The 19,925-nt window shown below is 63.9% G+C and overlaps 3 protein-coding genes and 1 long non-coding RNA gene across 4 annotated transcripts; 3 read left to right on the top strand and 1 right to left on the bottom strand.

Moving 5' to 3' along the window:
* On the top strand, positions 882-3,250 carry LOC110259954. The gene is made up of 3 exons (XR_002342461.1): positions 882-1,268; positions 2,034-2,116; positions 3,130-3,250. It is a non-coding gene; the product is annotated as an uncharacterized LOC110259954 (long non-coding RNA).
* On the top strand, positions 4,365-5,862 carry LOC110259953 (mesothelin-like protein). The gene is made up of 2 exons (XM_021086881.1): positions 4,365-4,742; positions 5,758-5,862. Exons 1-2 carry the CDS (start codon positions 4,563-4,565, stop codon positions 5,845-5,847), a joined length of 270 nt encoding a protein of 89 aa, XP_020942540.1. The 5' UTR covers positions 4,365-4,562; the 3' UTR covers positions 5,848-5,862.
* On the top strand, positions 6,231-10,332 carry LOC100519473 (mesothelin-like protein). Its single transcript, XM_021088383.1, has 9 exons — positions 6,231-6,358; positions 6,626-7,065; positions 7,392-7,585; positions 7,667-7,822; positions 7,891-8,018; positions 8,539-8,669; positions 8,755-8,849; positions 9,040-9,295; positions 9,701-10,332. The coding sequence occupies exons 1-9, from the start codon at positions 6,231-6,233 to the stop codon at positions 9,994-9,996; spliced, it is 1,824 nt and encodes a 607-aa protein (XP_020944042.1). The 3' UTR covers positions 9,997-10,332.
* Positions 10,458-13,868, bottom strand: LOC100524016 (mesothelin). The gene is made up of 10 exons (XM_003124695.4): positions 13,559-13,868; positions 12,982-13,025; positions 12,779-12,878; positions 12,367-12,545; positions 12,105-12,260; positions 11,702-11,844; positions 11,496-11,623; positions 11,142-11,236; positions 10,748-10,934; positions 10,458-10,670 (listed from the first exon to the last, which is right to left on the bottom strand). Exons 1-10 carry the CDS (start codon positions 13,641-13,643, stop codon positions 10,576-10,578), a joined length of 1,212 nt encoding a protein of 403 aa, XP_003124743.2. The 5' UTR covers positions 13,644-13,868; the 3' UTR covers positions 10,458-10,575.

Here is a 19,925-nt window from a genome sequence, read left to right on the forward strand (position 1 = left end):
GCCCTTGGAGGCCCATTCTGGGCCAGCTAGATGGGGACTCACGGGACAGTTTTCAGGGACCTGGGAGACCTCCAGCTCTAGATGGTGCGCCTGGACTCCTGTGGGGCCTGTCCGGGGGCCGGGGAGCCATCCTCAGCTGCTCATTCCAGCTGCTGGTTCCCCAAGCCCAGGGTCAGCACCTTTGCTTGTCCGTGGGGCTGGCTTAACGGGCACATGTGGCCCAGATGGGGATGCCAGTCATTCAGTGGCTGAACCTGTTGCCATAGGGGCTCGAGACCCCAGAACCCTCCCGGCCCCACCAAGCAGGCGCAGGTGTGGTGAAAGCTGGGGCCAAAGGCCAGCCTGGGGCACCCAGCCCCTAATGCACCCAGCTGGGGAAGCAGCGTCCGTGGGTACCTGGATCCCAGCCCTCCTGCAGCCGCACCTGCTGCTCTGCCTTGGAGACCTGCCCCGTGGAGCCAGCCCCATCCTGGGCCCCAGGGGGCTGGACACCAGGGCATGTGTGGCAGGCACAGCCCTCCCCCATAGAGGTGCCTGCACACCCTCCCCACCCACAGTGCACACATGTGTGGCGTGCATGGCCGGCTCTGCATCCACAGCACAGAAACATGCCACGCATGTCACCCAATCCAAGTGCCACAGGGGGGGTCCGCATGTGCCTAAGGTCCCTGCCAGGGACAGACATGCCCCGTGTGTACCACACATGCATGTAGATGCATGTGCTCCTGGGTGCACACATATGGACAGGTGTGCTCACACACAGATGCCAGCACACAGTCAAGCACAGGTGTGCATGTGTGCAAGCCCACACACGACCCTCGGGCAGGGACGCCGCCGAGCCAGGCCCCCCAGTGGGGAGACGTGTGCCCTGGGCAGCTGCCAACAGTGAGCTAAGCCTCCAGCTCCCCTGGGCCTGGGAGCAGGTGCCCGCTGCGCCTGGGGCCCCCAGGGGCTGACAAGGCAGCGTCACCTGGCATAGCCCCGGCCCCTCCCCTATGCACCTGCCTGGCGGGTGTTGCTGCGGGAGTGGGTGGCCGGCAGGGCAGGGTGCTGAGCAAGGCATGGAGATGAGCAGAGACCCCAGTGCCCCCAGCCTGCACCACCCCTGCACCCCAAGGCTCAGTTGCAGGAGCTGATGCCAGGGAGGCTGGGAGTGCCGGTATCTGGAGCCCCTGACACCTGGTCTACAAGGTGCCTGCATCTGCCGCGTCCGCCGCCTGGGCTTGGAGCAGCCTCCCTCTAGGACAGACGGAATCCTTAGTGCTCAGGTGAGGGACAGGGGCTGGGGCGGGACGCACAGGGTCCCAGCTGTGATTCTGGCCTCTGAGCAGCCCTGGGCAGGTACCTGAGGCCCTCTGAGCCACCATCTTGCCCCGTTCGTGAGGTAGTAACCTCCCTGCCTTCCTCCTGGGCTGTGCAGAGTCCAGAGGCCCACAGGTGCCCCAAGCTGGCAGCCCAGGCAAGTGTGTGGCCCAGGAGCCAGCAGCGTGGACCAGGCTCCCTGACGCAACCCCACCCCAGGACTCACTCTCCTGGTCTCCAGCATGACCGGGGCTGCATGCGGGTGGTTCCCCAGGCCAGGTCCCACTGGGCGTCGGAGGCCCTGAGAGAGGATGGGCAATACCTGGGCTGCCAGGTGCAGGGGTGGAGCCAGGGCTGCACCAGGGCAGGGGGCACCACCAGGCCACTCGCCTCAGCTGCCACAGGGACTTCCTGGGACCACCACTCACCCCCCACCAAGAGCTGTCAAGAGATCTGTCCACTGGAGACCCGGAGCCCAGCCCGCGGGTCCCCTGGGCCCCGAACTGTGATAAGAAAGGCCCCGGGATTTGGCCTGGACCCCCCACCCCCTCACCCCCTTTGTTCCAAAGACACGGCTTGTGGGTTGTGCTCTCCCCAAAAGTGACAAGACAGGGCTGCAGCCCAAGGTTTGGGGTCACCTGCCCTGCGTGGCACCTCTTCTGTGGGACCCTGGATGGCGACCTCCCCTCTGTACCCTGCCCTGGCCTCACTGCCTCCTGTCTCCACTCCAGCCTGACCTGGACCCCTGCCTGCCACCCCAGTACCTTCCTGCCAGGACGACCGTGCACACCTCGAGCCATGGGCCCCAGAGCAGGTGAGCTGACTCTCCTTCCTCCTCTTGGGGGGCAGCCCCCATGGCCAGCTTCCCGGTGACAGGGCCGCCCCTCCTTCCTCCTGAGCCTCTTCTCAGAGGTCCTGCCCCTGCCCGAGTCCCCCAGTAGAGCTCCGGGAAGGGGAGGGGCTGGCATGGATTGGGCACTGGGCTTGGGGGTCCTGGCGTGGCCAGAGTAGGGCCACGGGGGGCACTGCGAGAAGGCACTGAGGACCGAAGGGCAGGAGGAGGAGGTGGCCGACCCCTGTCCCTCTGCTTGGGGGTCTTGGGGCTCAGACTGTGAAGACAAGGCCCCAGGGTGGAGCGTGGGGTCCACACACATGCCCACCTGCCAGGTACATACACGTGGACACCAGCAGGCACACGTACAGGCTGTCACATGTGTGTGCATGTGCTTCCAGACACACACTTAAGGAGTTCCTATCATGGCTCAGTGGTCAATGAACCCAACTAGTATCCATGAGGACTCAGGTTCAATCCCTGGTCTTGCTCGGCAGGTTAAGGATCCAGCATTGCTGTGAGCTGTGGTGTAGGTCGCAGATGCGGCTCGGATCCCACGTTGCTGTGGCTGTGGTGTAGGCTGGCGGCTACAGCTCCGATTCGGAACCTCCATATGCCGCAGGTGCAGCCCTAAAAAGATTAAAAAAAAAATCCAGGCACACACTTAGATGCCACCAGCTACACCTGCCTGCTTAGCCTCACACACGTGTGCACGCCACCACACACATGCACACCCTGCCATACGTATGAATCCACCACCCGTGTGTACACCTCGTCAGAAGCATCAGCGCTGTGTGTGCAGGTGGACACATGCTAACACAGTCACCTGGGCAGAGGTGCAGCACCCAGGCCCAGGCTGGCACACACGGCTGGCCGGCACTGTGAGCCCCCAAGGCCTCCGTATCAGGGGGCTCATGCTCCTAGGATGCAGGGAGCCCCGGGCAGACACACGCTGGCCACTCTCACCCGCGTGCTCATGTCCTGCTCTGTTCCAGGTGCCCTGGTGAGCCCGGGCCTCGCCCTCCTGGTGTCACTCACCGCCCACTGCTCTCATCCCCAGGCTGAGGGCACCTCTCAGGGAGGGCTGGATGCCAGCTGGGCCGACCTATGGGCCAGGTAAGCGAGACTCTGAGCCCACCACCCAGTTTCCTGCAGCGGAGTCCCCGGCCAGCCTGGGTGGGAGTTAGAAGGAGGGGTATCTCCAGGGCCTGCTGGTGAGGGGCCTGGCGTGGCCAGGGCAGGGCTCCGACGTGCAGGGCCTGGTTGGCCTGCCCAGGTCACTGGCCCAAGATGGCCTCAGAGTCACACCCACAGGGCTGGAAGAGGTCCCCAGGCCATCGGAGGCTGGGGTCGCCCTCCTCAGCCTGGCAGACAATCACTTCCTGCCCCGAGGCCCCAGGTTTCTTTTTTGCACCCCAAGCCTGGCTTCCCTCTCGAGCCCCGAACTGAGACTGTCCAGGGGTCTTGGGGGGGGGGGCGGGAGGTCACTGATCTGCCACCCATCGATGCATCCATCAGTTGACAGATCAGGCAGAGCCAGAGGCCAAGTTGGACCAGCTGGGCCAGGCTAGGGTCTCACAAGGCCCGACCCTGTCCCCACGCACAGATCTTACTCAATTCACGTCAGGAAGAAGGCCTGGCTGCATTCACCCAGCCGGTGTCCCCCAAACCCTCAGCCATCACCAGGACCACAGAGCCCTGAGCTCTGGAACCCGGGCTTGGATGAAGCACAGACCCAGGGTCTGAACGAGGCTTTTTGTTTTTGTTTGTTTTTTGCTTTTTAGGGCCACACCTGCAGCACATGGAGGTTCCCAGGCTAGGGATCAAATTGGAGCTCTAGCCGCCGGCCTACACCACAGCCATAGCAACACAGCATCCGAGCCGCACCTGCAACCTACACCATAGCTCACGGCAATGCTGGATCCTTAACCCACTGAGCGAGGCCAGGGATCGAACCTGTGTCCTCAAAGTTCCGAGTCAGATTCACTTCTGCTGTGCCGCAACGGGAACTCCCGTTTTGTTTGTTGTTTGTTTTTGTTTTGTCTTTTTATACCTGCAGCATATGGAAGTTCCCAGCTAGGGATCCAACTGGAGCTGCAGCTGCCAGCCTAGACCACAGCCACAGCAACGCTGGATCCAAGCTGTGTCTGCAAGCTGCACTATGGCTCACGGCAACACTGGATCCTTAAACCCCTGAGCAAGGCTAGGGATCAAACCCGCATGCGCATGGATACTAGTTGGGTTCCTTACCACTGAGCCATGATGGGAACTCCTGGATGGGGCCACTTGAAAGCTCCGCTCAGTGCTCAGAGCCTGGCACCAACCGTGCGCCTTGGGGAGACACACGTGCACGCGTGCGTGTGCATGTGCTGGAGGCCCGAGCCTTGCGCCCACACCCCTGTGTTGAGGAGTCTGGCCATCACCCTGCATGCTGCAGTCTGGGGGCCCCCCATCCCCCCACTCTCTCTGCCCCTCCTTTCTGCCCAGTGCCAACACCTCCTTCCTGCAAGGCTTCTGGTGCCAGCCGGCCAGCCAGCTGTCTCGGGAGCAGCTTGCCGCTCTAATCAGGCGGATGGCAACACAGCGGGTCCTCCTCAGAGCCTGGCAGGTCAGTGGCCGCGGCTGCCCAGAGTGCCTGGGTGGGAGGGCAGGGCAGACTCCGTGGAGCAGGGCTCTGGGGGCGGGGGGGCAGCAGGGACCGTGCTGGACAGCGGCACCACCATGTTTGGGCCAGCCCACGATGTGCCTCTCAGGTCCCGACAGACAGGAAGCTGGCCTCTGTGGTCAGCTTCTCCATCCCTCGGGTGACTTTCCAGCGCAGCCCCTCTCGGGCCGCTTCTAGGACTCCCCACCCGCGGCCCGCAGACCCCGCCTCTTGTTCTTGTTTGCCTACCTGGCCTCCATCTGGCACCTGCACCGGCCCTCCAGGATCCGGGGGTTGGGGATCTTCCTGCCTGCTGGCCTCTCCCCTACCTGGGCTCCAAGAAGGGCCAGCTGAGCCCACCTGGACCCCCAGCTCACCCAAGTGTCACAAGCCCCTGAGTTTTAAAGAGGGAAGGAAAACCACCATCTCATCAGGTTATAAAACGCATGTAAAATCAGCAATGAGTTCCAGGAGTTCTCTGGTGGTGCAGCAGCTTTAGGACTTGGAGTTGTCACTGCAACAGCTTGGGTTGACCGTGTGACACGGGTTCCATTCGTGGGCCTAGGACCTCTGCATGCCGCAGGTGCGGCCAAAGGAAAAAAAAAATTAGTAATGAATTTGAAAAGGTCTCAGGGCAAGCCACATGGGGGGACCAGGCGTCCAGCCGGGGCCAGGGGACTGCTGGACTTTTAGTGAGTCCCTGCAGTGCTATGGGGGCTGCGGTGGGCAAGGGACTGATGCCGGAGGGGAGGGGGCTCTCAGGCTGGGGGTGACAGGTTCAGAGCCGCTGCTTGTGTGCCCATCGAGGCAGGACGAGGAAGCTGTGCGGTCCTGTGTCAGAGAGCCCGCAGGGAGGGTGGACGTGGGGGCTGACAGGTGGGCAGGGGCTTGGGCCTGAGGGAGGGCCCCACGCTGAGGGGAGGGTGCTGGGCAGGCCCCTGGATGGGTGAGGAAGTGACACCCTGCCCGCCCTGCCCAGCTCAGCTGCCTGGCCAACCTGGCTGCCCAGCAAGGCCTCCAGGGCGACTTCGAGCTCCACCCCCCCAACCTGCTGCTCTTCTATGAGTGAGTGCCCTCCCTGCCCAGCCCTGGCCACACGGGCCGAGTTCGTTCCCCAGGGACCCCATCACGCAGGGCGCCCCCAGCTCCCGCACCCCACAGCCCCCAACCTTCCCACAGCCTGACGCAGGTGGCAGAAGCCGACTGCCGGGCCTTCATCCGTCGTGCCGCCCAGGGTGACACAGAGCTGCTGGCCAACCTGCCGGACCAGAGGGCTGCCCTGCAGCACAGGGCCTTGGCCTGCCTGGTAGGCGCCGCGGGCCAGCCGGGCGGGGACAGGTCAGGCGATGGGCAGTGGGACCAGGCCCATGCAGACTTGCTGCCCTGCAGGGAGGGCCCCGCCCGAGGCTCAGCGCCTCCGACCTGCTGCTCCTCGGGGCCCTGGTGTGTGACATGGACGCCTCCAGCATCGCGGCCGCAGACCCGCAAGTGCTGCGCAACCTGCGACGCTGCTCCCGGCTGACGGCCGCCCAGCAGGCCGCCCTCAACAGGCTGCTGGCCAGCGGCAGGAGTGTGCTCGGGTGGGTGGGCCCGTCACCGCTGCCCAGGCCTCTCCCGCATCATAGGACCTCCAACCTCTGGCCCAGCTCCCACCCCACCGGGGCCCCACAGCCTGTGGGGTGTGGGTTGGGGGGCTGCCACCCGTGCTGGGCCCTGCAATCCCCCCTCCCAGAGGCCTGGCATCAGAGTCTCTGCCGGGCAGCCCAGGGAACTGCATGCAGGAAGGCAGGCGCCGTCAAGGGTCTGGGGGCTGCTCAGGGCCCGACATAGCCCCCTCCACTCCCCAGGCCCCCTGGCTCCTGGGACCTGGAGGGGCTGCAGGCTCTGGGACCCCTGGCCACCTACATCAGCCCCAGCCTGTGGGTACAGGTTCAGGAGGTAGGATGGCACCCTGGGTGGGTGGGCGAGCCAGCCGACCTGCCACCAGCCTGTCCGGGCCTGAGGGTTAGCTGCACGTCCACTCTGATGCCCAAGGGGCGTGCCCCTCGCTCTCGATCACAGAGTTTCTGTCTGTGGGGAGGGAGGAGGGACCCGGGGGCCCTGGTGGCCCGCCCCGGGTGTGGACTCTCCAGGCCCTCCTGCCAGGCCGTGGGCCTGGACTTCTTTGGCAGCATAGTGGCCGCGTACCGGGCAGGGCAGCTCAGACAGCGTGACGCCCAGCGCTTCGTCACCGGCTTCCTCGAGGCCAAGGCCAAACTGGTGTCCTCACGGCCCAAGCGACACACAGGTCAGTGTGGCCATGGCCTGCAGACACCCCCGATCTGGCTCGTCACCCCATGGGGGGCACCAGAGACACAGACCCCTCTGCCTGGGCCTCCTTAGCCTGGCCCAGGGTCTGCGTCCAGCCTGGGGGGGCGTGGGCAGAGTCCAGTGGGGCGGGACTGGGAGCTGAGGTCGGCTCAGAGTTGACTTTGTCTGGTCTAGGCCAGGTTTTCAGCTAGGGGTCAAGCTTGGGGAGAGTCAAGGTTAGGAAGTGGGGCCCGAAGGCAGCCACAGTGGTCAGCTCAAGCCAAGGCCAGCCAGCCAGGTCCTCAATGCCCACACCCTACCCAGCTCCAGGGAGACCCTGCACCCGTGGAGACATCACCGCGGCCGTGCTGCACGATGACCTCTTCCTGGTGCGCTATGACTGCACTCAGCTGGAGTCCTGCCTGGACAGCCGCGTGCTCAGGACCAACCTGGACCCCCTGCTGCAGCAGCCACTGCCTGCCGAGTGCCAGCAAGTCGTCAAGGCCAAACTGATGCAGGTGCGCTGGGGACCAGCACTGAGAAGCAGGAGGGTGTCCGGCGGGTGGCCTGACCCCCCCCCACCCCGTCCCGCACTGCAGGTCTACCCCGGCGGCCTCCCTGAGGATCAGCTGCGGCTCATCCCCTCGCTGGCCTACCTCTACTCCTGTGCGGAGATCGGCCAGTGGCACGTCACGTCCAAGGACACGGTCGTGGCCCTGCTGTCCCCAGATGGGGCCCTGGAGAACCAGACTGAGGTGAGGGCAGGGGGGACAGGCGAGGGGGCCCTCTGACCTGGCCTTGCTGACCTCACCCCTGCTCGCAGGCCGTGCTGCAGAAATTTCTGGACCACAATGGCACCGTCACGGGCGCCCTGCTCGTGGCTATTGGGGGCTCCCGCCTCTGCTGGATGAGCCCCCAGCAGATCCAGGCTATCAGGCCCTCAGAGTTCCGGTGAGCCCCCCAGCCACCCACCCCCACCCCTCGGAGCCCACTCCACTCTTTATTTCCCTTTTTTTTTTTTTTTTTGGTCTTTTTGGGGCTGCACCTGTGGCATATGGAGGTCCCCAGGCGAGGGATCTAATCGGAGCTGCAGCAGCCACAGCAACACGAGAGCTGAGCCATGTCTGTGACCTACACCACAGCTCACACAGCAACGCCATATCCTGAACCCACTGAGCAAGGCCAGGGATCGAACCCGTGTCCTCATGGATGCTAGTCAGGTTCGTTAACATCTGAGCCAGGAAGGGAACTCCAGCATGGCCCCTATCTTAATTTGATCACATCTCCCAATAGGAAAGATCCTATGTCCAAATTAGGTTACATCGTGAGGTTTGGGGGGACGCGAATTCGGGGGAGACACTATTCAGCCTAGGAGAGGGCAAGAGGGAAGCTGTGGTCCAGGGACAGCCGGCCAGGCCCAGCGTCCAGAGGAGAGGCTCCGGCCGGCCCATCATCCTTCCTCGTTCCCCAGGCTGGCGGGGGCCCTGGATGTCTCCTCCTGCCCTCAGAACCGCAAGAACGTGCTCTACGCCAAAGCCCGCGAGGCCTTCGGCAGCGCCAGGACCACGGCCGCCTACTACCGCTTCATGCGCCCCTACCTCGGTGAGCCCCCGCCCTGCATGGGGCACGCCCCCTAAGCCCCGCCCCCCAGAGGCCCCGCCCTCCCTCATGGCTGCCCCGCCCCCAGGCGGCGCCCCGGTGGAGGAGCTGCGGCACTTGGCCCAGGCCAACGTCTCCATGGACATCGACACCTTCACCAACCTGAACCCCCGGGTGCTGCAGGTGGGCCCAGGGGCTGCCCGCCAGGGCGTGGGGCGGGGCTGGCCCAACCGGGGAGCCCAAAGTCAGAGGCGTGCGGGCCTCGCGAGGCCCCAGGCCGCTTCTCCAGGCTCCTTCTGCAGGTCTTACCCCTGCCCTCGGGCTAAGCCTTGACCCGGCCCCTCCGCCCATGACCCTCTCGCTCCCCTCGCAGAGCCTGAGCGTGGGCAACGTGACGACACTGCTGGGCCAGAACGTGGGGGACCTGCAGAAGGCCCGCAGCCACCCCACCATTAGCTCCTGGCTCCGCAGCCTCAACCAGTCGGCCCTGGGCGAGCTGGGCCTGGACAAGCACCCCACCGGCCCCACCAGACCCACCCACTCGACCACCGGGACCCCCAGCACCACCCTCTGGACTCCCCATCCAGGGCTTACCTCCCACCGGCCTGGGGGCCATGCCCCCAGCTCAGGTACGCTGGCCCTCCCCCTCCTCCCAGGGACTGTCCCCCCTCTGCCCTGTGTGCCCCAGGCCCTCTGGGGACCCCTGACCAATCCTGGCTTCTGTCTTGCGCCCAGTCCCATTCTCTGTTGTCGGACTCTTTCCATCTGCCTTCTCGGCAACATCTGGGTGACACTGGCTTCCCCTGCATCGCCAGTTGAGTTAGAGAAGGACAGAATTGTCCTCCCCCAAGACCTGCTGAGATGCAGAAAGTAGGGGGTGGGAAGCTTTGAGGGCCCGGTCAGAGCCAAAAAGAGCAGCCATCCTTGGGAGTCCTCCTTGCTCTTCCCCACCCACAGGGCTGGTGTGTGCCCTGAGCCCAGCCTGGGGGCTCCCGGCAGGACTGAAGGGTGCTCCCTCCATGTTCCACCTACAGGCAGCCCACCTGCCCCCCCGGGTCACCTGCCACTTGCTGTGGCCCTGCCCTCAGGCCTCCTGTGGCTGCTGTATAGGGGCACACCGTGGCCCAGCTGGGACTGCTCACATGGCCTCCAAGGACAGCGCTGCCCCAGCACCACAAGCAGGAAAGCTGACACTGGCAGGTGGAGCTGGACGCCTGCCCAGGCCAAGATGCCAGCTCCAGGCCCAGGGGACCTGGCCATGTCCCACATCCTAGGACCTACAGGGCCAGCCTCTGCCCACACCCAGCTCCAAGAACAGGAGCCAGACTGAAGCCCTGGGCCCGGGGCCACTGCCTCAGCCAGTGGCGGGGTGGGGGGGACCGCCGGCCTCGCCCTCTGGCTTCTTCGAGGTGAAGAACTAAAACCTGGGGCTGGGGTGGGGCATCTGTGGACTGACTTTGCCGAACTCTTTGAATAAAAGACAAGCTGAGAGTCCCGCCTGTCCCTTTGCTCTGAGCCTGAGGAGGGACCCAGGACCCTCTTGGCTGGGGTCAGGACTCCCGCCTGCCAGCCCCTGGGGGTGGCAGTGTCACCGGAAGCCACCCCAAATGTTGACCTGGCCTGGGGGAGACCTGGACAGGGATGCAGCATCAGGAAGGGGACAAGGGCCCTCCTGCCTGGAGTCCCGTCCCTTCCTACGTGCAGAGGAGTGGCACCCCCGGGAGCCAGGCGGCCAGGGTCCCGGCTGTCAGGGCTCCGCCACCCAGTCTTCAAAACACCACAGGGCGCTGCTTCCAGTGGGAACAGATCTTTTATTGAGCTCTGGTGTCCTCGGGTGGGGCCACCAGGTCTGCTCCCACCAGGCGGGGTCTCCACAGTAGGGTGCAGTCCCCAGGGTGCAGCCGTGGGCTCATTTCAGGATCAAGGCCAGGAGCAGACTTGGGGTCAGCGTGAGCACAGGTGCAAGTCCTGGTCTGAGGGGGCGGGAGCCTCCCCAGGGGGCCTCTGCACAGAGAGGGGGCAGCTCAGACCTTCCCCTCCGCTCTGCCCCGATCCCACCCGGGGCCGTCAGCCCAGCCCACCTCGGATGTTGATGTCCAGGACCAGGTAGCCGTTGGGGATGCCGCCCTGGAGCCCCAGCCCCAGCCGGTCCAGGTCGTCCTGCGGCTGCCGGGAGATCCAGTCGCGCACAGGGCTGTTCTCCTCCTCCGCCTTCAGGCCCGCCAGGTGTGGACCCAGAAGTTTCTGCACCTCAGCGATGGTCAGCTTCTGCCAGAGCCCCAGACAGGGGTCCGGGTCCAGCTGCCTTTTCCCGGAAGGCTGCTGGCCGCTGCGGTGTCCAAAGCACCCCATGCTGCCCCTCCCCACCCCCGACCCTGCCTTGGCTCCTCCAGACTTGGGGGGGCGCTTTGGCGGCACTTAGCCCTCACTCCGCGCCTAGATACCCCGCCCCCGGCCCCGCCCACTCAGCCGTACCCGCAAGACCTCCGTCTGCAGCTTCTTGAATGTGGCGATGTCCAGGCTTATGTTTTGCCGACTAAGAGCCCGCAGGTCCTCCGTGGGGGCCCCACCTACCCACAGGGAGAGGGACCCCCAAGGGTGAGTCCTTGCAACAGCCCCCAGGCTCACCCTCACTTCCATTTCCTGAGGAATTCCTGGGCCTCAGGTTTGCCCACTGACCACCTGACCCTGGGGCTGGAGGAGAGGCTGGAGCTGCGGAGAGCTCGCAGGGTCTCAGCCCAAACACACTTGGAGGGACAGAGGGCACCTTGACCCCCGGACACACCGCCAGCAGGCATCGTGCCCATCCCCACGTTGTTCTGGGCTCACCCAGGTAGGGCTTGATCCTCGCCAAGTATTCAGACCCACTCATGTTCTGGAAGGCAGCACGGGCCTTGGGATAGAGGACAGCCACCTGCAGGGGGCTGCACGTGTCCAGGTCCAGGGGCCTGGTCACCCTGGGGAGGCAGCACAGGACAGGACAGTGAGCGCAGAGCGCAGCACACCCACCACACCCCGCAGCACCCAGGACTCACCGAACAACGCTGAGCTGTATAGAGCTCAGCTGCTCAGGGCTGAGGAAGCACAGGTAGGTAGGGCAGAAAGTGGCTAGGATGTCCAAGGTGGCGCCGTCTAGTTGGCCCCCTCCCCCTACATAGCGGGCAATCAGGGCGGCCACCTGCGGGAGGAGGCCGCTCAGTGGCATGGGGCAGAGACATGCCCCCCAGGCCCGCACAAGCTCACCCCCCGCGCCCCCAGGCCCGAACAGCCTCACCCCCCTGCCCCCCAGGCCCACACAGCCTCACACCCTGCGCCCCCCAGGCCCACACAAGCTCACACCCCACACCCCCCAGGCCCGCACAGCCTCACCCCCGTGCCCCCGAGGCCCTCACAGCTCACACCTTTGTTCCTGCCCCGCCCGCCCCCACAGCCAGTTACCTGTGCATCCATCCCCCGCCCTTTGCTGACTTTGAGCAGAGATTTCACAGTCTCCAGGGATGTCACATTCCACTTGCAGATGTCCTCGGGGGTGACCGAGAGGAAGAAGTACCTCAGGCGCTGGACCAGGGAGGTGGGATAGCCCTGTGGGTAGAGCTGTCGGGGGTGGGGGATGGGGGGGAAGCAGCTGTGAGGGTCGCCGCCCCTCTCCTGGCGGCTAGGGAGGCCTCGCTGCGGCGGGCAGGCGGGGGCTCTGAGTTACCTCATCCAGTTTGAGCTTGAAGACGTGCAGTTGCTCGTAGGTGAAGGGGATCAGGTTCACCTGGTCCATCTGATCGGCCAGCAGGGCCCCATCCACACAGGCCTCCAGCTCCCAATCCTCGTAGAACACGAGGTGTTCATCCACCACCTGGGCCTTCCGCCCCGGGGGGCAGTCCCGCTCTGCAGGGGCAGGCAAGGGGCAGGGGCTGGGATTTTCCCATCATCCTCCTCTTCCTCCCACATCCACGCTGCGCAAGGCCTCATTTACCCAACAGCACCATGAGGCACTCCGGTGGCTCTCCTGGGTTGTCATGATTGGATGAGCCGAGGGGCCAGAAAGGGCCACAGGTGTGGGCAGGTGAGCCCTCCCAATGCCAGCCCCCCACCCCGATGGGGCTGGGCCCTGCACTCACTCTCTGTGCCCCCCTGAGGCCTTGGACGGATGGCCGTCGGCTCAGGCGGCTGCCAGGACAGATCCCCGGAGGTGCGCTGCAGCCATGGGATCAGGACGCCCTAAGAACAGAGCTGGGCTGGAATGAACCGCAAGGGGCCTGGGGTTCGAGGACCCCCACCCAGGGCCAGAACACCCTCCCCTGATTCCCCAGAGGGGCCTTACCTGTCCCGTGTCTGCAGCCTGGGCCCTGGAAGGTGGCACCCACCCTGCGGGGGAGGGGACACAGGCTCGATGAGACCCCCCACCCTGGGGAGGAAGGAGGCCGGCCCCTCCCAGCCCCCTGCACAGTTCCTGCTGTGGACGCAGAGGGTCAAGCCCCTCCCTCCATGGGGTCACGGCCCACAAGACCCCGGCGGGGAGCACGAGCCTCCCATGGCCTCCTCCTGGGACACTGCTGCCAGGGCAGGCAGACCCTGTCCCACGGGCACCCTCAGTTTGGCCTCAGCCTTCAACTCCGTAGGGCATGGGGGTCCAGTGTGGGGGTCTAGCGGGAGCCCAGTGTGGATGCAGGACACAGTCCCACCTGGGGGCAGAGATCTGGCTGACGGCCTGCGCAGGACACAAGGTGCCTGCATAGACTCAGGGGCTTCTGCCAGGGTCGGGGCTGGGGGCACTGCCCGCAGTCAGGGGAACATGCCCAGTGCAGACAGAGCCTCTCCTGAGGCCCTGCACCCTCTGGCCTCTCTGCCCCCAGCTCTCTGGCTCTCCAGCATCTTGCGGCAGCCCCCTCCATACTCACCGAGGCTGAGAAGCAGGAGCAGGAGGCTTCTAGGAGTGCGGGTCCCCCGGGATCCCAGGTGGGGCCGAGCCGTCTGCAAGGCCATGGTCTGTGCAGAACAGCCCCTCTGATGCCCCTGCAGCTTCCACCCGCCCCCCACACTGCCAGTGCCAGGCCAGTGCCAGGCCTTGTGGGGCTGCTGGGGTCTCAAGGACCCTGGGGGCTCCCAGGTCGAAACTTCCTGGGCCTCCAGGGCAGCGTCTGTGCGCCTCTGGCCCTGCTCACAGGACCAACCAGCCCTCCTGCCCCACCCCCTCTGGGAATGGACGGCCCCTCTGCCCGGGGCTCTTGGGTCTGAGTCAGCCCCGCCCCCAGCTGTGAGAGCCCAGGCTCTCCACCCGCAGGGCTGGGCAGGGCTGGGCAGGGCCGGCCGGGCTGGGCAGGCGAGTTCCATGCGTGGAGGCTGGGCTGACCCCGGCTGGCCTTGGTTTCCCCACTCGAAACAGGGGAGCCGAGGAGCCCGGGGCTGGGGGCTCATGCTGAGTGACCCCTCACCCACAGCGTGGCCGTCCTCACCTCCCACCCCAGTCCCAGGTGCTGGGCTCCGTGCAAACTCAGGGCCCCCGCCCGTGGACAAGGCCAGGGGCTCGCAGGCCCCCTGGTTTCCTGCTGACATCCCTCCCAAGACAGAGGCCTGGGCAGGGCCAAGATGACACCCCTTTCCACCTGCCGGCCCCTTGGGTAGGGCAGGGGGTGGGCAATCTGGGGAGACCCCCAAGCGCTCCCCGGGGTGGGGGGCCTTGTAGACCCGTGTGAGTGGGAGCTGGATGGGAGCTTCTTCCTGGAGAAGATTGTCCCCAGGTGACAGGTGGGGGCCTGCAGGAGACCAAACCACCTTCCACACTCTTCTCCCTACAGGGAGGCCCAGAGGGGGACCCCCCAAACCTCCACCCAGGCCTGTGTCAGTTTACGCTTCAGCAACCTGCTTCTGCAGGGCAAAGAGCCAGCGCATGCGCATGTGCAGAGTATCCTGGGAAGCAGCCCGAGCCCCAGCGGAGGCTTCCCCTCCGCCACCTGGCCCCCAGACCAGAAAATGGGCAAATGGGCAGTAGAGTGAGGCGCCTGCCCCTGGGGTGGGTGAGGCCAGGCTGGAGCTGTGCCTCCCCCTGCTGTCTGCCCTCAGCCCCCGCTCCAGCCCCATGAAACCAGGGACCCCAGCACCACAGGCAGAGACACTCCCTCAGGGCCTCTGCCGGCCACTCTGGTTCCCAGAATCCACAAGCTTCACACCCCCTCCCCCCCGGGGAGGCCAGGTTGGGCCCACAGAGGCACCCCAGGTGTCTTAGGGCTGCAGCTTCCAGAGTGGCCCAAGTGCGATTCAAGGACAGGTGCATTTGTGTGACAAGGGAGCAGTCGCCATGCAGAGCCCTGTCTCCCTCTGCAAGCCTTCCCTGCTTCCCTTTCTGGTCCTGGGGACAGTCCCACAGGAGCCCTTGAAGACTAGCTTCCCCTGGTCATCTGCCACTCATTATCCACCTGCCCAGATGCTGGCCTGCCCTTCCCTCCTGTCCCTGCCCCACCAGCAAGTGGGGTCTGGGGGCTGGGTGGGCCACCGGCTCATCCGAGTGGAATGAGAGGGAGAGGTGGCTATGGCTGTGACAGAGAAGTGGCCAGCTCCAGCCTCCAGCCCAAGAGCCACGAGCTCACAGCCGCCAGCAGGTGTGTGGCTGCAGGACACTGGCTGAAGCTCTGTCCTGCCCCACCTGTCACCCCCACATGCAGACCCTCCCAACCCAGCCCAACTTCAGTCCCCAGGGTCTGGCCAACAGGGATGGAAAAAAACCAGGAGTTCCCATCATGGCGCAGCAGAAACAAATCCAACTAGGAACCATGAGGTTGCGGGTTCTCCCTGGCCTTGCTTGGTGGGTTAAGGATCTGGTGTTGCCATGAGCTGTGGTGTAGGTCACAGACACAGCTGGGATCCCACATTGCTGTGGCTGTGGTGTAAGCCGGCAGCTGCAGCTCTGATTAGACCACTAGCCTGGGAACCTCCAGGTGCCATGGGTGCGGCCCTCAAAAAGCAAAAAAAAAAAAAAAAAAGAAGTCAGACCGCATTCCCTGCCAGCCTCAGACCTCTCTGATGAGGGCAGGCAGAGGCACAGATCACAGGTTTAGATGCTTATATGCAGGGTCACTGAGTCTGCCCCATGGTCACAGAGATGCCATGTGGCTGGCCTGGGACCACACAGCGTGTCAGGAGCAGCTGGGGCCAGGGTAGAGCTGACCTTGAGGACACAGCCCTCTGAGAGCAAAGGAGGTAGTCCTTGCCACTCCCCAAGCGCAGGGGAGGCAACCGAGAGGGGCAAGGGTGCGGCTGCCCTCCCCACGCCAGCCTGCTCATGTGGGTCTCAGTACCAGCCTCCGCCTGGTCCCCGCCCTGAGCCAGAGCCCCTTGGCTGTAAGTGCTGACGGAGCTCCCTCTCCACATCCTCCCGCTGACTCCACCCCACACGGATGAGGCCCTCAGGAGCCTGGCCCCCAGGATCTGGGGGGCCCTGCCCATGGCAACTGGTGTTCCAGGGCCACCGGCCAGTTCTGAGCCTCCTTGGGCTTGGGTTCCTCAGCTGGGAAGCAGTGGGCCAGAGACCGGAGCCTCCGGGGTCTGTTGCGGGAAATGGAGGGGGCCTGGCTGGCCTCTGGGAGCCGCAGGGCTCGGGCCACAGGAATGTGCAGGTGGGGAGCCGATCCCTGTGTGTGGGTGCGGGCTGGGGAGCGCGGGCTGGCTGACCTCACCTACCAGGCATGTGCCGGAGCCAGGCCTTCCTCCTAGGTTCTTACTCTCCCATTTCTCAGGCGGTGAAACTGAGGCTCAGTGCCACAGAGAGGCCACTGTCACACGGCAAGGCCAGGGTGTGGTCTCCCAGCTGTGGCCGCCAGGGTCTCGACCGGCCTCCCCTCCAAGCCGGAGTCAGTGGGCTCTGGGTAGTGGCTGCCAGCCAGTGACTCCCAGGAGTGAGCCCTGGGCTCAGGGCAGTGTGAAGTGGTCAGGTGGGGCTTCAGGGCCCGGGGCCCGGGCCACCTCCCAAGGGGACACTTCCTGCTTCTGTGGCCACCGGGTGGACAACGTGCGTCCTTGTGCGGGCAGCACCCCAGCGTCCGTACCCATCCTGACTTTGCACGGCAGCCTCGTGTGTGCCCCTGGAGCCAGAGTCCCTGGCAGCTTCCCCCCTGCCCCCCACGCCCTCTGATACTTTTGTGAACGAGGGTTTCCTGGGTGGAAGCTATTTGCCCTGCACACCTGCAGAAGTTTCTGTTTGCTGATCTGCGCATGGCAGGCTGCCCATCTATGACTTTTCTCCACAGACTGGGCTTCCTATTACGTGCAGTCGAGCCAAATGCTAATTAATACAGATTTCAGGAAGGCTGCCAGGTTAAAGCGTCTTAAAAAAAAAAAGTCTTGGGAGTTCCCCTTGTGGCTCAGTGGTAATGAACCCAACCAGTATCCAGGAGGAGGCTGGTTTGAGCCCTGGCCTTGCTCAGTGGGTTAAGGATCCGGTGTTGCGTGAGCGGTGCTGTAGTCACAAGTGCGGCTCGGATCCCGCATTGCTGTGGCTGTGGTGTAGGCTGGCACCCACAGCTCCGTTTAGACCCCTCGCCTGGGAACCTCCATATGCCACGGGTTTGACCCTAAAAAGCAAAAAAAAAAAAAAAAAGAAAGAAAAAAGTCCCATCTGCAGACAACTGAACAATTGTGGACCAAATGTAAGGAGCCACTTCCCTGAGGGCTCTGGGAATGGAGGAAAGAGAAATTGATACTCGAGGGACAATGGCCCCCTGCCTCCCTCCCTCCCTGTGGGTGGCCCCACCCTGAGGTGTGGCCCGCTCAGGCTCCAGCAGAAATCTGGACACCTTTTTGGCTAAAGGAGCCAGAGGAAGAGTCCAGAATAGCCAGAGAGCAGAGAGTGAGAGGAAGACTCTGACAAGGAGAGCGAGACGGGGGGGCAGGGGACCCCAAGTTCTGTGTATGCACTCTGCCCAGGCTTCTGGCTGACCCCCGAATCACGAGTGTGCCGGGCAGACTCGAAAAGCTCACGTGGCAACCTGGCTGAGGATGACCTCGGGAGGGGCAGGGGTCACAGCTCACATCTGACCAAGTTCATGGCCCACCAACGCTGCAGCAGCGACAGTCTTTGCGGGACAATAACAGGAGGCAGTGTGTACACAAAGAAACAATCACACTTGTGATAAAATGAGACAATGAGCCCGCACAGGGAGAGCTGGGAGGCTGGGGCTCATTGTCCGGGTGGAAGAATCTACTGAGGCCCCGACGAGACGGCATCAGCACCGCCAGACCAGTGTGTCTCGGGTGTGGGTCAGCTGACAGGAACACAGGGTGACACCTGCTTCCGCCTGGCTTGTTCTCAGGAGGTTAAACATACCCCCAGCCGTAGCTCCTCCATCCTAGGTAACCGCTCCAGAGAGACCAGCCCGGGTGTGCAAAGCCCCAGAGGTGAATACACACTGTGGCCAAAAATGGGGAAAATCCGACTTCCACCAAGAGACCAACGGACAAATGAAATGGGTACTTTCACTCAGCGGCCTACAGGTCAGAAAAGAGGGGACACACGACCCCTGCACTCATCTACGGGGAAGGATGAGTCCCAGCATCCACTGTGCCCAGTGAAAGGCAGACCTCGAAACCTACATGGAGCATGATTCTCTTTCCGCAAGAATGTTAAATCGGAGGGTGTTCCCCGTCGCGGCTCAGTGGTTAACGAAACTGAGTAGGATCCCTGAGGACACAGGTTTGATCCCTTCCTGGCCTCGCTCAGTGGGTTAGGATCCGGTGTTGCTGTGGTTGTGGTGCAGGCCGGCAGCTGCAGCTCCGATTGGACTCTTAGCCTGGGATTAGGGTGCGGCCCTAAAAAGGGGAAAACAGTGTTAAATTGAAAACAATCCATTATGACAAAAAGTGGATCAGTGGTGGCCAGAGGCCAGGCAGCTTCGCTAAAATTGAAGACTCCTGTTCGTAGGAGTCGCAGGGAGCACGCTTTCCGGGGAGATGGAGGTGGCCTGTCTTGGCTGGAGGGGAGGTTTCATGAGCATGCGTGGTGGCCAAAGCTCTTTGGAACGTAAACTTTATTTTTTGGTTTTTTGTTTGTTTGTTTTGCTCCTTAGGGCCGCTCCCGCAGCATATGGAGGTTCCCAGGCTAGGGGCCGAATCGGAGCTGCAGCTGCCGGCCTCCACCACAGCCACAGCAACGCCGGATCCGAGCCGCGTCTGCGACCTACACCACAGCTCACAGCAAGGCCGGATCCTTAACCCACGGAGCAAGGCCAGGGGTCGAACCCACAACCTCATGGTTCCTAGTCGGATCTGCTTCTGCTGTGCTACGGCAGGAATTCCCTGGACTGTAAACTTGAAATGGATGCCTTTATTGTGCATAAGTTATGCCACAAGAAGATTGATGTAAAAATCAATCATTTAACAAGCGCTGGCAAGGATGTGGAGAAATGCTGAAATTATGCCCTGTTCGTGGGGACCTGAAATGGTGCGGTGGCTGCAGAGAGTCTGACAATCCCCGCGAGGCCAAGGGCGGCCAGCTCCCCAGCGGGACGCACGTTCTCAGCGGGCAGGAGCCAGGCCCCGAGCTCAGGAGTTTGGCTCTTGCTCTGATTTCTCAAAAAGGCTTCCCCCCAGTGCCCGGAGCCTGAGGCCAGCCCGTCAGTGGCCTCTGCTCCAGGTCACCACTTCCAAGAAGACTTCCTGACCCCAACTCAGCTGGCCCTGCTGGCTGTGGCTGAGGATGGGGCTGTCCTAAGCTGGGGGCTGCAGAGGGGGCACAGGACTGCCCTTTGCCCAGGTGACTCCTGTTCCTCATGCCCGGATGCCCCGCTCTGCCCGGCTGCCTCCTGTGAACCACTGCTGCCACCGACTGGGGCCCAGGCTCCCAGGGCGTGGCAGCCAGGGCATTGTGCTCTGCAGCCAGCCGCGCCTGTGGCCCTTCCTGCTGGTTGTGGATGGCACCGTCCCAGCCCCGTCCTGGCAGGCACCTCCCTCAATGCCTTCTGGCAGATGTAGGAACAGGCGGGCTGGGCAGCCCTGGCACTGGGGGAGCCTGGACAGCAAGCCCACCCACATGCCCTGACCCTAGAATGAGGGGCTGCAGCTGTGTCTTCCTGCTGCTCCCAATGCTGGTGCCCAGAGCGTCTGCAGAAACATCCTGACCTGCAAGGTCTCTGGGGTCAGAGAGGGTGGACAGGGCCACCTTAACCCTCGGGGGCCCCACTCACCGTAGTCTGGGGTCCTGGGGCGATTACTGGGGGCAGCGGGTGGGCAGGGCTCGAGGAGCCCAGGCTAGAGCCAGTGGTCAGGCTGGGACCCCGG

Source organism: Sus scrofa, chromosome 3, assembly GCF_000003025.6.
Source record: "Sus scrofa isolate TJ Tabasco breed Duroc chromosome 3, Sscrofa11.1, whole genome shotgun sequence".
Lineage (NCBI taxonomy): Eukaryota > Metazoa > Chordata > Mammalia > Artiodactyla > Suidae > Sus > Sus scrofa.